This window comes from Phoca vitulina, unplaced genomic scaffold, assembly GCF_004348235.1.
Source record: "Phoca vitulina isolate PV1807 unplaced genomic scaffold, GSC_HSeal_1.0 scaffold4, whole genome shotgun sequence".
NCBI classification, from domain to species: domain Eukaryota; kingdom Metazoa; phylum Chordata; class Mammalia; order Carnivora; family Phocidae; genus Phoca; species Phoca vitulina.
This window is the reverse complement of record NW_022589707.1, coordinates 63491972-63512262: the sequence shown is the minus strand read 5'-3', so window position 1 is coordinate 63512262 and position 20291 is coordinate 63491972. Positions and strand designations below refer to the sequence as shown.

The 20291-nt window shown below is 41.9% G+C and overlaps 1 protein-coding gene across 1 annotated transcript in view; it reads right to left on the bottom strand.

Annotated features, from left to right (window-relative positions):
• Positions 1 to 1113: 1113 nt before the first annotated feature.
• The window catches only part of CDK6 (cyclin dependent kinase 6), a 226415-nt gene continuing 207237 nt past the window's right edge, over positions 1114 to 20291 (bottom strand). The window contains exons 6-8 of the mRNA XM_032402159.1: positions 13857 to 13907; positions 8180 to 8315; positions 1114 to 2556 (exon numbers count right to left, since the gene is read on the bottom strand). Coding sequence (XP_032258050.1) covers positions 2410 to 2556; positions 8180 to 8315; positions 13857 to 13907 — 334 coding nt within the window. The 3' untranslated portion in view covers positions 1114 to 2409. The remainder of the gene's footprint in view (positions 2557 to 8179; positions 8316 to 13856; positions 13908 to 20291) is intronic.

Below are 20291 nucleotides of genomic sequence, written 5' to 3'. Positions count from 1 at the left end.
GCTGAAAAATTCCAGTTTAGAACAGCTGCATTTTTCTTGGGAGAACTTGTGAAAAACTTAAAAAAGCAGAAACTCAAGTTATGTCCACTCTAACCAAAAAGCACATGACGAATCAGGGCAGTAAGTTTTAAAATTCAATTTCTAGGCCCCAGCAAAAACATCTTTGTATTTTGACCCCCGATCAAAGGAAAGGCAGAACTCACTGTTCCAGGGGAGACATCGCCCCGAATTCTCTGGATTCATTATATCTCAAGCATTTACAGTGATGACGAAACATAATCAATGCTGTCAACAATGAAGAAAGCGTAGAACATTCTTATGGCCCATCTTCTCATTCGTATCTGGTTTTAGACAAATCTTCCTGCTCTTCAAGTTACCGAGTTAGAAAAATGTTAAACAACATTATGTATTAAAAAAGAGTAATTCCCACCCCAAAAAGCTTTCAAGGAGAAAAGTCTCCTAATTTTACTCTTGTTCAAGATGGTAGTATAAGAAATATTGAGCTGTGAAGAATTCAGGAAGGCCTGACAATATATAAACATCATCTGGAACATTTTCTACTGGGGGAAGCAATGTTCATTCTTTGAAAACCCTAACTCTAAACGCGGTCTAACTGTTGCATGCACTCAAAACATGAGTCAGAAAGCAAAGATAGCTAAACTTCCAAAAAGATACTTAATCACTGTGTCTTTCAGCACTAACCACATAGAAGGCAGAGAGGACATTGGAATATAAGGAACAGTAGAGAAAACGGCAAGAGAAAAAAAATAAAGCTGTTCACAATGCCCAGGGCAGGCTGGCTCTGCAGAGAGAGGAGTATGCACAAGGCACTAGAAACAAGCACAGCCTGGGGGATGGAGAAAAGATCATTTTATACAGTAAATATATATTTCTAAAAAATAGTTAAAGACATTCCCCTCTGATTCTACACTGACAATATATTCTAAAAAAAAATCGTAGAACACTAAGTAACAGTTTAAAGCAATCTATGTGCTGGTGATAGAGAAGAACCGGTCCTCTACTCACTGCCTAGGTAACAACAATGAATGCCAGGTAGGAAGATCGCATCAGAGCAAGAACATACGGGGCGGGGGTGGGGGGGGGGTGGGGGGTGACCCTGTTAGGATAGCGAAATCGGAGCCATAAACCACAATCTGAATCTAACTATTTACAAAAGGTTCACTGAAAGCAAGCAAGCAGGAGGTGCATGGGAAAAGCTTAAGCAATCTGTTATTAGTTATGTAAAGGCAGTAATATATATTAGAGGCCCTGGGGGATAGATAAGATGGATACTTTGCAAACAAGGCAGTGCATGGTAGAAAAAGTACAGTGTAATAGGGAAAACTTAAATGGTGTTCTTGTCTCTTGTCAGAGAGAACTACTCTCCACACTAAAACAGGAAACAGTTTCTGACAAATTCCTAAAATCAAAAACAAAACAAAGTAACAACAAAACCCAAAAAGGAAATAGATTTCAAATCAGGAAATAAAGGCCTTCTCTAATTTTTTTTTGACAATTTTACCTATTTGAGGTACACTCCCTAAATCTATAGCAAGTAAGAAAAAGCTTATAGGGTATTTTTCAAAAGAAACAATAAAGCATATAATACAGATTAAAATGGACTTATATTGAGTAAATTCAGCTTTTTGAACAGTAAATAGAATGTGTGCTTTAAAAAACAGGTCTCTTAAAAGATACTAGCATTTTTTCCCTTTTGTTGTGTGTATAAAACGTCATCTAGATAGTGAACCTTTTACTGCTAGCAAATTACTGCTTTTGGCCATGAAATTCTGAGGACATAGGCTTAACTTTCTAATTTGAGAAGCCCATTCTGGTAAATCACCTTTAGTCAACAGACACCTGTTATTTATAGGTCACTTTGAGTCTTTAAAATTCAATTATTCTTGTTGTTTACAGAAAGTAACACTTTAAGAGAACAAGAATCACACACACACACACACACACACACACACACACACACACACTCACATTCTCACTCAAAAGTACCGAATCAGGCTCGGGCAGCTGCAGGGAGATTACATCATAACTCAGCTGTGCCTGGATTGCTCACTTCACACTGGCAGCATTCAAGGTTAGAAAAATGAAATGGCAGCACAATTGGTCAGCAGCTTCTCTTCTTCTGGAATCTTTCCAGGTTCTTGAAACAAACAAACAAACAGACAAACAAACAAACGAACAAACATAAAGCTGCAAACATTCTTGCATTGATTTCGAAACAGTACACGAGGTGGTTTCCATGGAGAAGCAGGGCCCGTCCAGAAGACGGCAACTAGAAGATCCCCAGCCAGTGATCCTCAGCACCTCTGCTGGCGCTTACTCAGGGTGTGGGGGGGCATTAGCCCCCAAGGGTGTTCTCCGGGTGATCAGCTCAAGGCAGCGGCCGGCACCTCAGGCTGTATTCATCTCTGAGCTGTTCTGGCTGGGAGGCAGATGGGCATCCAGGTTCTCCTTGCACCTCTCCAGGTCGTGGAAGTATGGGTGAGACAGGGCGCTGTAGGCGGATATCCTTTTGGCTGGATTAAATGTTAAGCACTTCTGTGATGAAGAAAAAAAATCATTGATTCACGTAAAACATGTCCATTTAAAATAATCTGTTTACACAGTTACACATTTATTCACCACCATCAATTAAGTATGTCTAGAAAGAGAATGAATATCTACTTCAAGGGGCACTACGGGCAGCCTGGGTGGCTCAGGCGGTTGAGCGGCCACCTCTTGGTTTCAGCTCAGATCACGATCTCACGGTGATGGGATGGAGCCCTGCGTGGGGCTCCGTGCTCAGCGGGGAGTCTGACTGTTTGAGATTCTCTCTCTCCCTCCTCCTGCTCATGCTCTCTCTCTTTCTCAAATAAATAAGTAAGGGGCGCCTGGGTGGCTCAGTCAGTTAAGCATCTGCCTTTGGCTCAGGTCATGATGTCAGGGTCCTGGGATCGAGCCCTGCATCGGGCTCTCCGCTCACTGGAAAGTCTGCTTCTCCCTCTCCCTCTGTGATCTCTTGCTTTTGCGCTCTCTCAGATAAATAAATAAAATCTTAAAAAAAATAAAAAAATAGGGGCGCCTGGGTGGCTCAGTCGTTGGGCGTCTGCCTTTGGCTCAGGTCGTGATCCTGGGGTCCTGGGATCGAGCCCCGCATCGGGCTCCCTGCTCCACAGGAGGCCTGCTTCTCCCTCTCCCACTCCCCCTGCTTGTGTTTCCTCTCTCGCTGTCTCTCTCTCTGTCTCAAATAAATAAATAAAATCTTAAAAAAAAAAAAAAGTAAATCTTTAAAAAAAGGGAACTAAACAAAATGTAGACATAGCCATCTTATATATGGGCTCAATGTATAAACTGCCCTTCAGGAAAACGCAACAGCTTTTGGGTTGCCTGTGGACTGTTACCTCCCCAGGCCTTCTCTTCAACCCACCCCACATCCTTTAAAAAATATTATTATTACTGTAGTATGTATACAGCTTTATTTAGATAGTGATTTTTCTAATGCCAGCCAACGTAGTCCTATCGTCAGCGACATCACCTGAACTTTTTACCCTACCCCAAGGTTTACTTACTGATGAGTCAGGAATGGAAGGGGGTTACCTTGTTCAGGGGTAAAAGGCTAATTACTAAATGATAGTAACAGTTTCTGACATATTTCTAAAATCAAGACCAAACCAAAACAACAACAAAAGGAACAAGAAAGGAAACACATTTTAAACCAGGAAATAAGTTTTCCTTATTAAGGAAGGGGCAAGTAAGGGCTAACACCTAGGCCCAGCTTATCCAGATCACCAGCCAGCTGTGGACTCTGCCCCAGGGCTGAACCATCCTCTAGGTTCAGTTCTGGTACCAAACTCTATTCCAGGCTGACAACTCCAGTGCAGGCAGAAGGTGAAAGGCGGGGAAGGTGAACCTCTGGAGCTGCAATCTCCGTTCCCAAACTAGCCGATTCATCATCAAGTAGGCAGAACGCTTCCCTAACCTCAGTTCCATTTCCAGTCCAACCCCAGGTGATCCTGTTCTTCAAATCCTCCTCCTGTTCTTTCACCAACACCTCCAGAGTGCCTAGCAGGTGGCCAGCACTAGTGAAGGATGAGGAAGACCCGCCCATTGCCCAGCGACACACAAGCAGCAGAGAAGCTCCACCAGCTTCCCCATCCGTGTGATGCAGCGCCCACTGAAGTGAGCTGGGCACCCGAAATGTCTATCAATTTCAGTCCCCTCTGTACATTATCTTGGTTATGCTGACCTCTTCCATGTAACCTGGGTTTTTGCCCTCAAGGAGCTCAGAGTCTCAGTCAGGTCCTGACTAGATTAGGACCCTCTCTAACACTCTGTGGAACACTACTCACCTGGAAAATTCTATATATAATTCCAGGCAAATTTTTGGGTCCCCTGAAATCTTATTTATGCTGAGCTCCCCACCAAGTCCATGGAGGCCGGTTTCTCATAATGTGTCCTGAAAACCAAAGAGCCAAAGGGCAAGCAGAGGAAGAGCTTGTTGGTAGAATGGTCCTACTGTCTCTAATACCAATAAACATCTTAAGAGAAGTTTTGCATGGGCTGAATTCCTCCAGGACAGAAGAGCAGGAGCAAAATCCTTGAGCCTGAGGTCTCTCTTCCCCAGAGTCCAGGAAGGAGAAAATTAGGCAGTGACATTAGAAAAGGAAGCAGCTGGTTTAATCCCTGGGACATAGGAACGAAGAAAAAAAAAGCTGTGGGAATATGTTCAAGATAGAGAGACATGTCCCTAGAGGACTGTGTGGGAGGAAGCCCATCCTCACAGCTATCCTGATGGCTTAGAGCTGGGAAGAGGGTGGAGAGAAGGAGAACTCCTTAGCCTAACGTGGAAGTGTGTGAGAATCTCAAGCTGGAAGTCTTTTTTTTTAAGATTTTATTTATTTGAGACAGAGAGAGAGAGGGAGAGAGAGAGCACACCAGCGGGGGAGGGACAAAAGGGGAGGGAGAAGCAGAATCCCTGCCGAGCAGGGAGCCTGATGCCGGGCTCGATCCCAGGACCCTGGGATCATGACTTGAGCCCAAGGCAGACGCTTAACGACTGAGCCACCCAGGCGCCCCAAGATGGAAGTCTTAATACTTTATGTGCTACAGAAACATTGTTAGACATGGTGGCTAAGTTCTATCACTGCTCTACTTCAACAGGGCAACCGGATGACTTGAGAATTAATTCAAAATCTTGTGTAAGAATATTGTTTCTCCAAGAAAATCTAATTTACTTGCCAAATAACTGACTGATAAAATGGACTTTTGGAACTGTTATTTAGTCAAGAGTTGAATACTATGACGGACTGGATCATTTTCCAGCACGTATCCTCCTCCTTCCCACTCCTCCCTTCACGGGAGGAGTATTCTTTCCTCTATTGGAGTTGGAGTTGGCCTTGGCCATGTAACTTACTTTGGCCAAAGGAATGTGGACAGAAGCAGCAGGGTGCCTCTCCCAAGCCTAGGCCATTGGGGCCATCATGTGTTTCTGCTTGCCTTTCTGGGAGCATCCACCTTCTATTATGAGAAAAACCTGCCCCAGGGAGCCAAAGCCCCTCTTGTTCTGGGTCCCGGAATGAAGCACATGGAGAACACTTGTCCTTGACCCACAGGCTGCAGCACAGCTGTCTTCTGCCAATCTGCAGACCCATAAGCAAGAAACAAATGCTTACTGCTGTTATTCTAGGGAGATTTTTGGGTTGTGTGTTATGCGGCAAAAGTAGACTAATCCGAGGAATACCCCCTCCCCCAATATGTGCCTTAAGGCTCTGAAAACAGCAGAAACTCTAAAACTTTTTTCAGCAAGAGCATCATATTTGGAATAAGTACTCAGCCTCTCAAGTTAACCACGACGAAGGGGACAAAACGTGTAAAGATGGGTAGGTTCTGGATGTTAAAAATAGTCTTCCCCCTGAATGGTCTTATTACTGTGCATTACTTATGTGTGTATGTCAGAGCATTTATATATGCCAACGTATACATCCATCCATCCATAGCTGAGACATGATAGCGTCAGCCTTGTTTTCAGATAAAACAAAGGACGATTCTTAAAGTGCTAAAATTGAAATGTTGTTTCTTAAAGGAAACAACTTCCTAAAATACCTTTCCCTTTTCACCCTCACTAAATCATTTTGAGTAGAGGCAACAAATACTGCTGGGATCTCAGCTGCTTCTTTGGTACCAAATGGCTCTTTCTTCTGCTCGACAGTTCTGCCCCGTGTCCCTCTAGCAGGAAACAGGGAGAACTTTCAGGGGTTTCTGAGCTTTGCGGTCCTGGTCTGTCCTTTCCCGAACGCCCATGGATTATTACGTTTTGTCCTTAAGTTTCTTCTAGTCCTGACGTCACTGGGGCTGCCTCTTATTCTTTTCCTTTGCTTTTTCTAATCCCTGCTGACACTCATCGTCTACCCTCTTCCTTCTCTCTCTGGTAGTTTCTTTGTTCCTATTTCTTCTCTGTCTCCTGCTGCTTCTCTAGTCCAGCACTAGTGTGTGGTCTGACTTGGAAAGCCGCCCCCTTCTAGTGGGAGACACTGAATGAGCATGTGGCATCATCTGCTATCGTAACATTTTGAGTTCCTCCTGGTGATTCCTACTGATGTTGGAGCTAGGAGATACTTTGAGCTGTCTTTGGGTGTCCCAGTAGCTGAAGGAGTGGGATGCTTCACAACTAAAATTGGCTATCACTGTGATTCTGTGTCCAGAATCTTCTTCTAAGAGGAGCATTCCATTCGAAGTTCTTGCTGAAAAGGAAAGCTGATGGTGGCCGTATTTTATAACACATCGTCCCTACCCCCTCCCAGCACAGCTGACTAGACCCAGAATGGTGACCTGGCCCTCGGCAGCAACTCCTATCATGGCTTGGCAAAAAGGTGAGGTGTGTCAGCCACATTCTTCCTTTTAGGAATCTGACGTAGGAAATACTAACAGAGCAAATGTGAGCAGTGGGGGTTAGAGCTGAAAGGATCCAGGAGTTGGCCGAAGTTCTGAGAGTCAAGGGGCCAGCCACAGTTAAGGGGAGCAGACAGTACTACCGAAAAGAGGCACTGAAGGGGAGAAAAAGGCCTGCAGAGCAGAGACAAGCAGATGGTGATGCTCTTAGCAGGACCGAGAGAGCATTTACACTCGGGATGGCTTTTCACTGCCGGGCCACATGAAACGTTCCATCAAACCCCCTTTTCTTAAGGTAATCCAAGTACTTGTCTGTTATATGAAACCCAGGAAAAATTTTCCTAAATAGTAGGTGAGCCAGCAAGTGTGTATATATAGTGAGCCTCTCTATAGGACACTATATTCTCCCTTCTAATAACAATGTATTTCAAAGGATGTGAGCCAAAAGTCCTTAGTGAGTGTCTTAGAAATGAACAGTGGGGAGGGAATATAGCTGTCCTTCTCTGTAATGTGGCAGGGGAGGGAATTTTTGAGTAAGCCAGAAAATGAGCCACCATCAGGTGAAGATGGAATTAGGGCTTTCACTGGGAGACTCATGGCTCTGCGAACATGCCAATCAATGGCTGTGTCCACACAGAGCTGAAGTAGAACACTTCTACTAGAGCCTACAGACTCTTAGGTCTATATCGGAAATTTAGAATACATTGACAGAACGGGAGCACTAGTGCCTCCAGGTCTAGGAGCACCTACTTGGTGAGATATCAAAGGTTGTTAGTCAGTAGGTAAAGGATACACTTATTATTCATTCAGTTCTGAACACCAAGGGTAGCTCAACAGGTCAACTCTTCTATTTTTCTGTCCGCCAAGAGTAGGGAAGGATGTATAAGGCCAAGTGTTACGAGTCTGAATCTCAAACAGAACACAAGTCCTTATTTTCAGTGAGGTATTTTCTATGTGCATGCCACCTTGACTACTCATTGGAAGCATATGTCTAGATGAATCGAGAGGCTTCTGCGGCTGCATTCAAATGAACATTTAAAGATGGCAGACTGAAAGTGTGTGGGTCAGACTCTTTCTCTTTCTGTAGGAAACGAAGACATTCCAGAATCAAAAGCCACCAGCTGCGGCAGGTGTGGAAATGAAAGCTGAAGAGAGGTTGTGGCCTCTTGCTCTGCGTGGCTGTGGTCCATGATGCTGAACTGATGCTGTGCCCACCCCCCAGGAGACCACCCAGCGGACAGGTCGCGTCTCTCATCAGCACCGCACAAGACCAACTCTGCACCACAGCACTTACCAGAAGTAGGTCTTTGCCTTGTTCATCAATATCTGTTACAAACTTCTCAATCGGTTGAGGAGATTTTGAGTGAAAAGCCTGCCTGGGAAGGGCGACATCTCGAGGCCAGTCCTCTTCTCCTGGGAGTCCAATGACGCTATAAAAGAACCATGTGTGAACATAAGCATCATTAGCTGCTATGCTGAAGCTGTTTTCCCACCAAAGTCCAGATGATGGTAAAGTCTGAGAGGCAGGCATGGGGGACACAGAGCCCAGGGGGCCCCTCACTTATATTACTGGCAGGTCTCTCATCTCTGTCCTACTGCAGTATGATGATCACAGGGTAGAGGGTGATCTCCCAGGAGAACTGTAAAATTCACTGGGAAGAGATAAGAAATTCCTCTAGTAGCAGATACTAAATGTATGAGATGATGCAGAAATAGAAAATAGTATATTACCAGTAAGTCCTGACATACTGACAGAGTAGGAGGCCTATATGGGCATATATTTTCCTTTATGCCCAAGAGTGCTTTTTGGGTTCTGATCCAACACTCTCACATTGCCATGCTTTTATAATGCTCATCTAACACGATTCATTAACACATAAATTTGGTTGCACTTTTGGTTAAAGAATAATTCCCCAAACGGTAATTACATAACGTAAGAATCAGGCCAAAAAGAGGCTAAAAGATATGCTAATCCTGTGCTAGGCAAACACTATTTTATAATTTAATTTCAAATTAAATTCATTAAGTTAAATATAGTTGATATATATTTTGTATTACAAAACTAATTTTTTTATTTTAAAAGATTTTATTTATTTACTATTTATTTATTTTAGACCGAGAGAGCGAGCAAGTAGGGGCAGGAGCAGAGGGAGAGAGATAAGCAGACTCCAGGCTGAGCACAGAGCCTGACGCAGGGCTCGATTTCACAACCCTGAGATCATGACCTGAGCCAAAATCAATAGCCGGACGGTCAACCGACTGAGCCACCCAGGCGCCCCTACAAAACTATTTTATAGTATTCCAAAGTGAGCAAACAATAAATAAAGACAGTATCATTTATGCTTCCCCTGAAAATTATTCTGGGATCCGAAAAACGTGGAGAAAGGATCAAGTGATATAGAAACAGCACAGGCATTGTATGTCAACTATATTCAAATACAAAAAATAAATTAACAAAATAGCGTAGACTTCGGAAAAGGCAGACCTGGGTTCAGATTCTACACCTACAACTTATTGGTAGGTAAGGACAAATTACTTAACTTCTGTGAGCCTCAGTGTCTTTACTTATTAACAATCATAATTCACAGTGAGAATTTATATAAAGTGCATAGCACAGTGCCTGACATACAGTACTTGTTAGTATTAATACCTTACCCATTATTAGTATTATTATTTTAAAGATTTTTATTTATTTATTGAGACACAGAGAGAGCACAAGATGGGGGGAGAGGCGGAGGGAGGAGAAGCAGACTCCCCTGATGAGCAGGGAGCCTGTCATGGGGCCAGATCCCAGGACCCTGAGATCATGACCTGAGCTGAAGGCAGATGCCCAACCAACTGAGCCACTCAGGAGCCCCACCCATTATTATTACTATTATTAGAGGAAAATAATGTTATTAATCTAAAATGCATAGGCAATGCATCACTACTACACTAAAAATATGAACTGCTTGAGTCCTATTGATGTGTGACTTGAGGTTCTTCAGAAATATTAATAGGTCAGTGGCTTTACATAACTTATTTACTTATTTGAAAGAGAGAGCTCACACACATGAGGTGGGGGGGAGCGGCAGCGGAGTCAAGCAGACCCCACGCTCAGCAGGGAACCTGACGGGAGGCCAAGCCCACGACCTCAAGATCATGACCCAGTGGAAACCAAGAGTGGTATGCTCAATGGACTGAGCCACCCACGCGCCCCTACAATATGGAGGTATTATTTAAAGTTTATGTATACAGGGGCACCTGGGTGACTCGGCTGAGCGTCTGCCTTCGACTTAGGTCATGATCTCAGGGTCCTGGGATCCAGCCCTGCATCGGGCTCCCCGCTCAGCGGCGAGTCTGCTTCTCCCTCTCCCCTCTGTGATCTCTCTCACTTTCACTCTCTCTCAAATAAATAAATAAAATCTTAAAAAAAATAAAGTTTATATAGAGAGAGTAGGTAGGTTTGAACAAGGGAAATCAGGGGATGCAAGAACTTATATCTCACTTATAGACTCTGATTAACTCCAAACTAGAAAGTCATAATGTAGTGGACAGAACATATGGCTATTCAAATTTACCAAACTTTTTTTTTTAAAGATTTTATTTTTAAGTAATCTTTACACCCAACGTGGGGCTTGAACTCACAACCCTGAGATCAAGAGTTGCATGCTCTACCAACTGAGCCAGACAGGCACCCCCTGACCCAATTATTTTAACTAGATAGCAATGGTGCTGGCCTGTGTTAGAGTCTTCTCCTTGGCCTGCGCTCACTGGGACACAGGTTGAGAAAATGTGTTCTCCTGAATGGATTTCCAGGTTTCAGGAAGATGTGGTGGCGAACGTCACAGGCTCCCTCTGTGAGGCTTTCTCCCCCCTTTTATTCCCTCAACAGAGCCCAGGTCACAGACCTCACCTGGGGAGAGCAGACACCTGTATCATGATTGCGCCTGTCACGGGTGTCCGGGAAAAGACCCTGCGGTCCTACCTCTGTCGGACATGCTGGGAGAGCCACGTTGTTGAGGCAAATAAAGACAGACTCATGGACATATTTACCAGGACAAGGGAATGGAAATGCAGCTTGGGCAACACACAAATTTGCTTAATAATGAGATCTAGAGTAAGAGTAGAAAAAAAAATACCACTATTAATTATTAAAGGACATAAATGTGTATGCTTGGAAAGAGTGGGACAGGCAAAGAAAGAAAAAGAGAACGCTTATGAAAGAACTTTAACAATTTCCTTCACTTTTATTTTTTAGCCATTTTTATATCTTTTTCTGGCGTATCGTTGCCAGTCATCTAGAAATCAATTATAAAAATTCTTAGCAATAATTTAAAATCTTTAAAAAAATCTTTTTATTTGCAGCTTTGAATATATTTATATTGAAATAAATCTGGTGATATGGGTGGCTGAGTGCCAAAAGCAAAAAAGAGTCTCTGTGTGTACATGTATGTGTGGTGCATAATTATATATATGTGTACATAGCTATCTATATAAATAACTTTCAAAAGTATTTTTAAATCTCCCCCTCCTCTGATCCCCTAACGACCTCCTGAGACATGCAGGTCAGTTATTACTTCCTTTTTATAGATGTGGAAACAAAGGGATGAGGAGTGAAATCAACTGCCAAAGTCACACACAGTAAGTTCAGCCACAGAGTGGGAGTGAACCCAGCTCTCCTTATTCCAAATCCAATATTTTGTTTCCATTTAACTATGACTCTGCTCCAAAAAATGCTCTAAAATGTCACGAGCTAAAAGCATTCAGTTTCACTTTCAAAGTACTTGCTATTCTTTGAAAGTATAAATCTTTCTAAATGCAGAAACAGTTCTCCCCCATAAGAGAATGTGAATATGGCTTTCCTTAAAAAAAGAAAAAAAAAAAAAATCCCCTTAATATCCAGTATGAACTTTTATGGCCCATATACAAACGTTGTGAAACTCTGATAGGTCCATTAAAAAGTGCTTGCATCAAGTTTCAGTATTTGACAGCTGAACATAAGCCTTAAAAGTTGACATTTGTACCATAAAGACTGACAGCACAAAATCTATAAATGGCAGAGGGAACAGAAATCATTTTTCAAGTACTTTAGAAATGACAGTAGGGTGCAGCATTGTCCCTTTTCTTTATGCCAAAGGAACCAAGGCAGAGTAAACAGAACATAATTTCAGCGAAACAAGGCCAGAAACAAGAAGTAAATGCTAAAGGCCTAAGACCTATAGAACTTTATGGCTTCTTTTCTGCTGGCAACCTAGGGTCTCAGGCCTTTGCCAAAAGTGGAACTGGCTCTCCCTTGGACACAAGTCAAACTTGTTTGTCAGGGGTTCTCTCGGGTCCAACTCCCTGGCTTCCGATACAAAGGGGCACTAACAAGGCTAACAAGTTCGCAGACCCCAGGGCTGGAGCTGGACAGAACGCCCAGGTGATGTCAGTAAGGGACAGGTGGTGATGGGTTGAACGTCTGGCAAGCTGGCTTCTGTCAAGATCACTTTTCCCTTTAACAGAGTCACTGGTGCGTCTGACTTTCCTAGTTCCTGCTTCAAGTTCGCACCGCACACAAACTATATTCAACAATGGTGGGGAAGAATAGATGGGGGTTCATCACCCTATGAGCAAAGACGAGTTGACATCCAGAAGCAGACAGAACATGAGTTTGTCCTGAATCTGTCTATTTTATGGAGTGGCAGGAGGAGGAGCAATGGGAGTCTCGGCAGCTGCCCTGGACCTGGGAAGCCCTCACACAATAAAACCAGCAAATATTTTTCAGGCCTTAAAGCCACTGAGTTCTGATTCAGCAGGGCTGCTGGCATCATTAGAAATCTAGTGGAGCTTTCCAGTCACTAGGAGAACAAATTGAGGTTCCAGTTTTATACCAACTGTTTTAAGCAGTCATGCTCGAGTAGATAGCGTTAACATATAATTATTTTCTTTAGGGGTACTTTTCACCAGTTTTACGGACTGGAAATTATCATAAAAATCACTGGGATTCCTATGAAATGTTACAGACCAATGATTGGGGCTGCTTTTGGTTCTAAAACTCCCACTTTTTTCTTACTTCACCCCAATTCTGAGGGGGCTTGGCAAAGGCACCTATCCCAAAAGGATGCCATACTTCATGCTTTGTGAGAGGAAAGGCCCCTTCTTAACATTCTAGAAACACGAAAGCATACATACCCCCACAGTCACAAACATGTAGACATGAATGGAACTCTGCAAATCATCAACGAGCTAAGTAACAGACAATTAGAACCAAAGAATTTGAGCGCAAGAAAGGATCTTAGAATTTACGTCCTAAGTTTCAGTATTCAGGTGAAGAAGTTAAGGAACAAAAAGGTTAAACAATTAATGATGAATTATAATCATAGCTGCCATTTTAAAAGCATTCACTATGCACCAGTCACCGTGTATGCACTTTACAGGGCATTTTAAATAACTTTCTCAAGACTGCATAGAATTTAGCAACAGACATAGGGTTAGAACCTAGGATTCTCATTTCCTATTTTGGGGCTTCAAAGAAAAATGGGTTGTGTAGCATACCATCCAAAACAAAACAAGGCAAAATCAATCTAGATGACTCAATGGGGATACTCAATGGGGACAGGAAGCCCAGTGGGCAACGATGGGCTACCAGGCAACCAAGCGCCCCACCACTGACGGTGGATGCATCTGAAATGGGCCCAAGCAGACAACACATCTGAACTCAAGAAATGGAGCTCAGCCAAGTGGAGAAGGAGGATCCTCGAAAAGATCCACGTGAGCAACATACAAGCTTCCAGAGCAGACCGGTTCGGCCACACGTCATGATGGGCTCTGCATAAAACAGCATGTCTGCCACGTCCCCACTCACCACACAAATAGTAACACTGACTGGGGCCGCAGCTTGGAGGAGGAAAGACAAGAGGTAAACATTTTATGTGAGTGTCAGAGGAAAGGCACTGTAAATGTTTTCATGCTATGAACGCTGATGTAAAATCACAGTTACTACTTACTCCAAGATTTTTCCAAGCTGATCGACATCTGAACTTCCACGAAAAAGAGGCCTACAAGAATAAAGATACATATCAAACAGGGAATTTTCTCATTACATTTCAATCATATTGGTCATTACCACTGTTTACAGGAAGCAAAACATTCTTTAAGGGTGAGGAAGGAGTCAAGAAGTGAGACATCTTTCCTTTGGTCAATGAAGGATTTTCTTGCATTTGACTTCGTGGTAAGGATCTCTCCTAAGTATCTGGGGTCCCTGACTCCACTGTTTTGTCACTGTGGGTATTCTATTCGCACTCACTGCAACAGCAGTGCTACAGGGGACACACGGGCCCTGGTTTCAAAGTCCTACCCAACTTCCTGATAGGGTGGAACACATCGCTGTTCTAGTCTGGACCGAGGGGTTCGTGGGTTTCTTTGAAACTGTTCTTGGTCAGATTCTTCTCCGAGCACCCTTTCCTCACCTCTCTGCTATCACAGGACGTCCTCAGGGGGCTCTCTCTTTCCAAGGGTCCTGATGCTGCAGTGACATACGTCTGGACCTATTTTTTTGATTTTATCACTTTCCTTTCTCACAGCATTATGGTAGTTAGCCATCACTCCGGGCTTCAGAGGAACACACAGTGTCTACACGGAGTGTCTACACGGAGCATTTAACTGGCAATTAAGTGAGCTCACTTGGTCACATTTCTGGCATTTTCCCAAGTAGGTCAGTACCCCTAGAGGGCAAGGACTTCTCTAGGTTTGCCCCTGATCTTTGGCCTAGTGCTTTACCTGAACAGGTGCTCAGTTAATAAATATTTTATTTAATATATTCCTATGGCACACATGGAAATGTTTCCTAACCCCTTGCTCAATGACTGACAGATATTTTTCAACAATAACGGGCTTTAAAAAATATTTGTAGCCTATTACCAGAGACCATATTTTTAAAATGTTGTATATCAATTATAAATATAAATATTATGTATCAATTTTAGAAAAGCCAAACAATGGAATCTTAACAGCTATTATTTCTAGAACAGTAATGTTGACTCTAATATAATACCACGTGCTCCCCAAACATCTCATTTAATTATCACAAAAATTTCAGGAGCAAGGTAGTATTATTATCATCCCTATTTTCTGATGAGCAGCTAGGATTAGAGATGTTCTAGACTTACCTAAGGACAAATAACAAAATGCAGACTTTTATTAAAATTCAAACGAGGTCTACCTTGCCCCAAAGCCTATCTGCTTCATTATTATATTGTAATGCTTTATTTTGGTTACTAATGTTCTCCACACTCACAGACAGTCCCTACAGTGAGCCTTTGGGGTGAAATAGCACGGAGACTGTGTGAAGAGCACTTTAGAGAGAACCCAGTGTCTCACAAGCAGGTGCCTGTGGGATTCTGTACTCATTGCTCTGCAAATGTCCAGTGTCTTTAAATTCTTGCCCTCTTTAACAAGGAACAAAGCAATTTACCAGACTGATTGAAGTTCTCTATTCTTTCCATACACTTCCTGTCTGATGGCCCTTCTAAATTTTTTTTAAGCTTTTTTTTTTTTTTAAATTTTATTTTTAAAGACTCTCTATACTCAACACAGGGCTCGAACTTACAACCCTGAGGTCAAGAGTCACACACTCTACTGACTGAGCCAGCTAGGCGCCCCTTAATTAGGTTTTTAATTTTAATTCCAGTGTAGTTGACATACAGTGTTAGGCCCTTCTAGATTTTTACGTTCTGCCCCCTGTGCAATCTTTTACAGCTGCTTTGCTCACATCTTAATTGATAGCACCATTTTTCTTTTCTTTTCCAAAGCGCAGAACTTGGACTGCACAGAAACAACAGTGCCCTTTCTTTTCACACTCCTGTTTCCTTAGTATTAAGGTATAAAATTACAAAACTAAGTATAACCAGCATTATGAGGTTTGGACAAACACAAACGACCCCTCTTTGCATAGCACGTATCTCAAATGGCTTGAGCGCTGGGCATGCCGGGTAGCAGGTGCAGAGGGAACCGAGGGCACACCTTTAACTGATGAGCTGGTGAAGCGGCTTGGTAAACATGCCAAGCCCCTCACCCTGCATGAAGAAGACTGGTAGGCACAGTGAAATTATCTTTGAGGATCATGGAGCAGCTTAAAAGAAACTGGCCATGGCTACTGGGAAACAAACAAGGCAGACTACCTTGAGTGGACGTTGTTCCCAGGCAAAAGCACAAGCCCTTCTCTTTCCTGAGGTGGGTACTGAGACCTCGAAGCTCAGCTCCCGCAGCACAGGGGCTCATGCCCTTACTGGTTTGGTTTTCGGCTCCCTTTTTGTTTTTCTCCCTTGGCAATACTGTAACATTTTTGCTAGCTCCACTGTGCATTTAAGTAAGTGCTTGCTCTATTTTACCTTACATTTGCTACATGTTTAGCAGAGCGCTTTCAAATCATGTAGTCCACCATACTGCCAGAGCCTGAAGTCTTGCCTCTCTTGGCTGGACTTGGCCCCACAGAATGAAATGTGCTTTACATCCGTGAGTTAGAATTGGCCCATTAGTTTGGCCTGCTTTAATGAGGGTAAGAAGCAGAAAGGTCTGAATCATAACCACTTCTCTGTGACCTGCTGTGGGGAATACTGGGAACTCGGAAGCAACTATTCAGTATACGGCTCAGAATGACTTTTGTCACGTAGGAAGGCCTGGCATGGGACTGTGAGGTCTACTAATTTGGCTTTAGGATGGATATGGATTGGCTTGAGTTATACAGAACCACTAAATCCTGACAGCATGCAATTAACTCCCATAAAATAGATCTCTGGATCGCCACAAGACAATGGCAATGAGTCACATGAAAGGGGGAACAGCCTACCCGGAACTGGTACTCTTAGTTGACCAAAAAGTGGTCATGAATGTGATCAAATTCTTAGGACCACCCATTCAGTTTGGGGCTGAAAATGCTCAAGTCTGTAGGAGTCGGTCTTCTGATAGAAGATGCTACATTCATTAGAAGCATGGAGAGTTACAATGGATTTAGAAGAAAGATGAAAAGTTTTCATCATGATGACCTCCTGGGGGTGCTATGGTGGAATACTGATATGTAAGAAGAAGATTGTCCCAATTATATGATACAATCTGTCTTTAAATAAGGCTCTGTGGTCAAAAGCCTTGGCTGTATCAGGTCTCTGACCTGTGTGCATCATGTACTAGGACTGTATTTTCACTGAAGTTATTCTGCGTATTTCTTCCTTCCTCAGATAAGCTGAGTTAAATATCCTTCAAGTCATGTAATTTATGGCATATTTTAGGTGGACATTTATGGACATCTTTGACTATATTCTTTGGTTTAGTGGTAAGGGAGAGTTTAATTCTACTGCCTTGAATAATTTTATAATTGTAGGAATGATTCAGCTAAAACACACACATACATGAGTCAAACTTGGCTGGTTCTTTATTACCATGACATAGGGCTGAGCTGGAAGGAAGTAGAGGGTTGAAGGACCAACATGGGGGAGAGTAAGACACAGAAAGACTGAAAGACAAACTGAGCTACAGATGGTCAGACAGAGACAATCTGAGGTGGTCCAAAATAACTTTGAACTCCGTTTCTTCCTATTGCGCCTAAACATCTACCTCTCCTGGAAATCTCAGGGTATATTTATATGGGCCCTTCACGAAGACTGAAGCTGGAAGGGGAATATTCTATTATATATCATGAGACAAAGGCTCATAAAAATTAAAACGTCACGTATTTTTTTTTTGAGTCACTGCAGGGAGAGGATCCACTAAGCTATCCCAGAAGCCTCCCATCCCAGGTGACATACTTAGTAATTCTTTTAAACTAACTACTTAAAAATAAAATTAACAAAAGAGATATTCTACTGAAAGCAGTAAATCTGAAGCCTGGTTTTGTATTTTTTAAAACTCTTCTTTATATACACATTTCTTGGGGGGTTAACTAGCAAAATGGAAAGATTATACCTACCAAGAACATCCCCAAATAAAAACTGTGCAATTGTTTTATTGGATTAATATACTAAAAAAATCCCTCTATTATATGGGGCATTACTGAAGGATAGTAACTCTTATGTATTTTACTATATCAAAAACTATAATTAATTACTTCAGATGACTTTTCAGTAATTTAACCGAGTGTTTGGATAATGGTGCATAAACATTATCAGTGAAAGACCTTTGTTGAATCTACATTTCATGGATCCATTTCTAATTTCATACATTTCTTTTCTCTTCACCTAGCCTATGATCCTCCTTTTTCCTCAGATTTTCTCCACACTCACTTCTTGGGACGATTACATTCTTTTGCATAAACGTCCTTCTGTCTCTCATGGCCCTCAACCGCTTTTCTATTTTTGAATTCCCACTACAGAGGACCCTACTGGAAGACTTTGCCATTCTACCCTTTGAAGCCAATTTATTTGACAAGATAAATAATATTTGGGGGAAAATATCTGAAACTGGACATTGCTATGTTTTTATGAAAGAGAATTTTAGGTTATTTCCAAGTATTTTCTTCAAATATCTTCCTTCACTCTTATACTTGATAATAGTTAATGCTGATAAAAAAAACTCTTTCTGCAAACAATAAATTTTAATATATACATATAAGCGTTTTTTTTTTTTAAACTAAAAGGAGATCATTGCAAAATACAGTAACAAACTGCATTCATTTCAAACCATAGCAAAGTCAATTTTCTTCTCATATGACCGTAGGCGCTGTCATGCCAAAACAAGTATGGTTCTTGGGGTTTTCTTTAGCAAGGATTTTTCTCAAAGCTTTTTTTGAATTTGTGAGAATTTCAGCCTTAATGCACACCACCCCCATTCCCCCCCAACATGTTGATTTTAGAGGATATTTGTTGACTGGGGAAAGGGTATCATAGGCTTTGGTGATGAACTGTCCTGGGTATGAATCCCCACAGCCATTTCTCTCTGAATGACCTTAGGAAAGTCACTTAGCCTCTTAGAATCCGTAAAATGTCCAGTTTATAGGAGACCTACAGTTAGGTGCCAACTAAACACACACATACTTTTTCACACTCATACGTGTTAGACATCTCTCTTGTTCCTGGCCACTGCTATACACAAAAGATACCAAAGTGTTTCACGCAGTGAACAAGAAAGGAAGGGGACACTTGTCACCACATGGTGGATGCCCAAATCGTAGTAAAGGCTAATAATTCCTCCTCTGGGGTCACTATTCTCTATACCTGTTACAACTCTTACACCTTTACCATCAAGAAGAGAAAGAATGAATGTCAAATAAAGTTTGATTAACTTTGAATTGGCAATATTATTTCTTCCTCTGTATGTAGTTTTAGCAACACTCACCCCCTCTTTTAAGCGTGAAGTGCATTTTCTTGGGTCGAATTACAAAGGGTACCAAGTTTCAGATTACATGCCTTTTTAAACAAACGAAAAGAACATATAACTATCATTTATAAGCTCAATAAACAGTGGAAAACATTTAGAAGTAGGGTATGTTTTCTAGCAGATGAGATGTGTATGCTGATCGGTCTGTTATGGAAAGGAAATGATTCATGCATAAGGGAAGATGAAAGGTTTCATTTAGTTACAATACTCCCATTGTACTAAAAAGATGAGGAAGTCATGGATCACCCTATAGAACACCTCTGTAACCTGCATTTGACCTGCAGTTATGCTTTAGTTGCTATCTTTCTTGATTAGCAGAGGAATTTTCCATGTTCATAACATGACCTTTCAAAAAATATTGCTTACTATTTTATGCTTGCTCCCGTGTTCAGTTCTAGAGAGAGCTGTTATCTGTTAAGTTAAAAATGTTAACCTATCACTTCACAATTACCACCTATTCAAATAACCAGATTAAGCAGAAAATCAATTAACTGATTTGCTTCATAAACATTAATTGAGTGATCACCCACTAAGCACACAGGGCTGCATTAGGTGCTGGGAGATAACCCTTCCCCCAAGATATGTATTAAATATAAATATTATATAATATACCGTCTTAATATATAATATACATATATTTAAAGTAAATTACACATTTTAATACAAATATATTAAAATATGAATTTATAATATTTATAAATAAATATATATATTACATACTACCATAATGATCCTTGCCTCTGTGGGAGACACGAGATACAAATGCAGGATCTTGAAATAAAGAAGTTTATCTCATTTTACCCTGGGAGACGAAAGCTCAAGGCAATCATTTAATCTTTACTAGAATGTTGGGAGGTGGTCTGATTAACTGTCTTTTATAGATGAGAAGTAAAGTAACTTCATCAAGGAAACTGCTCACTAAGTGGCTGAGTTGGTCTGTCTGACTCCAATGAGCAGCAAACAGAAGCAGTGTTTTAGAAAGATTAATATGGCAGAGGTTTACTGAGTCACTAAGAGGGGATGAAGACAGAGCTAGGGAGGCCAGCGGTGAGGTCACTGCACAAGGACCTAACCCA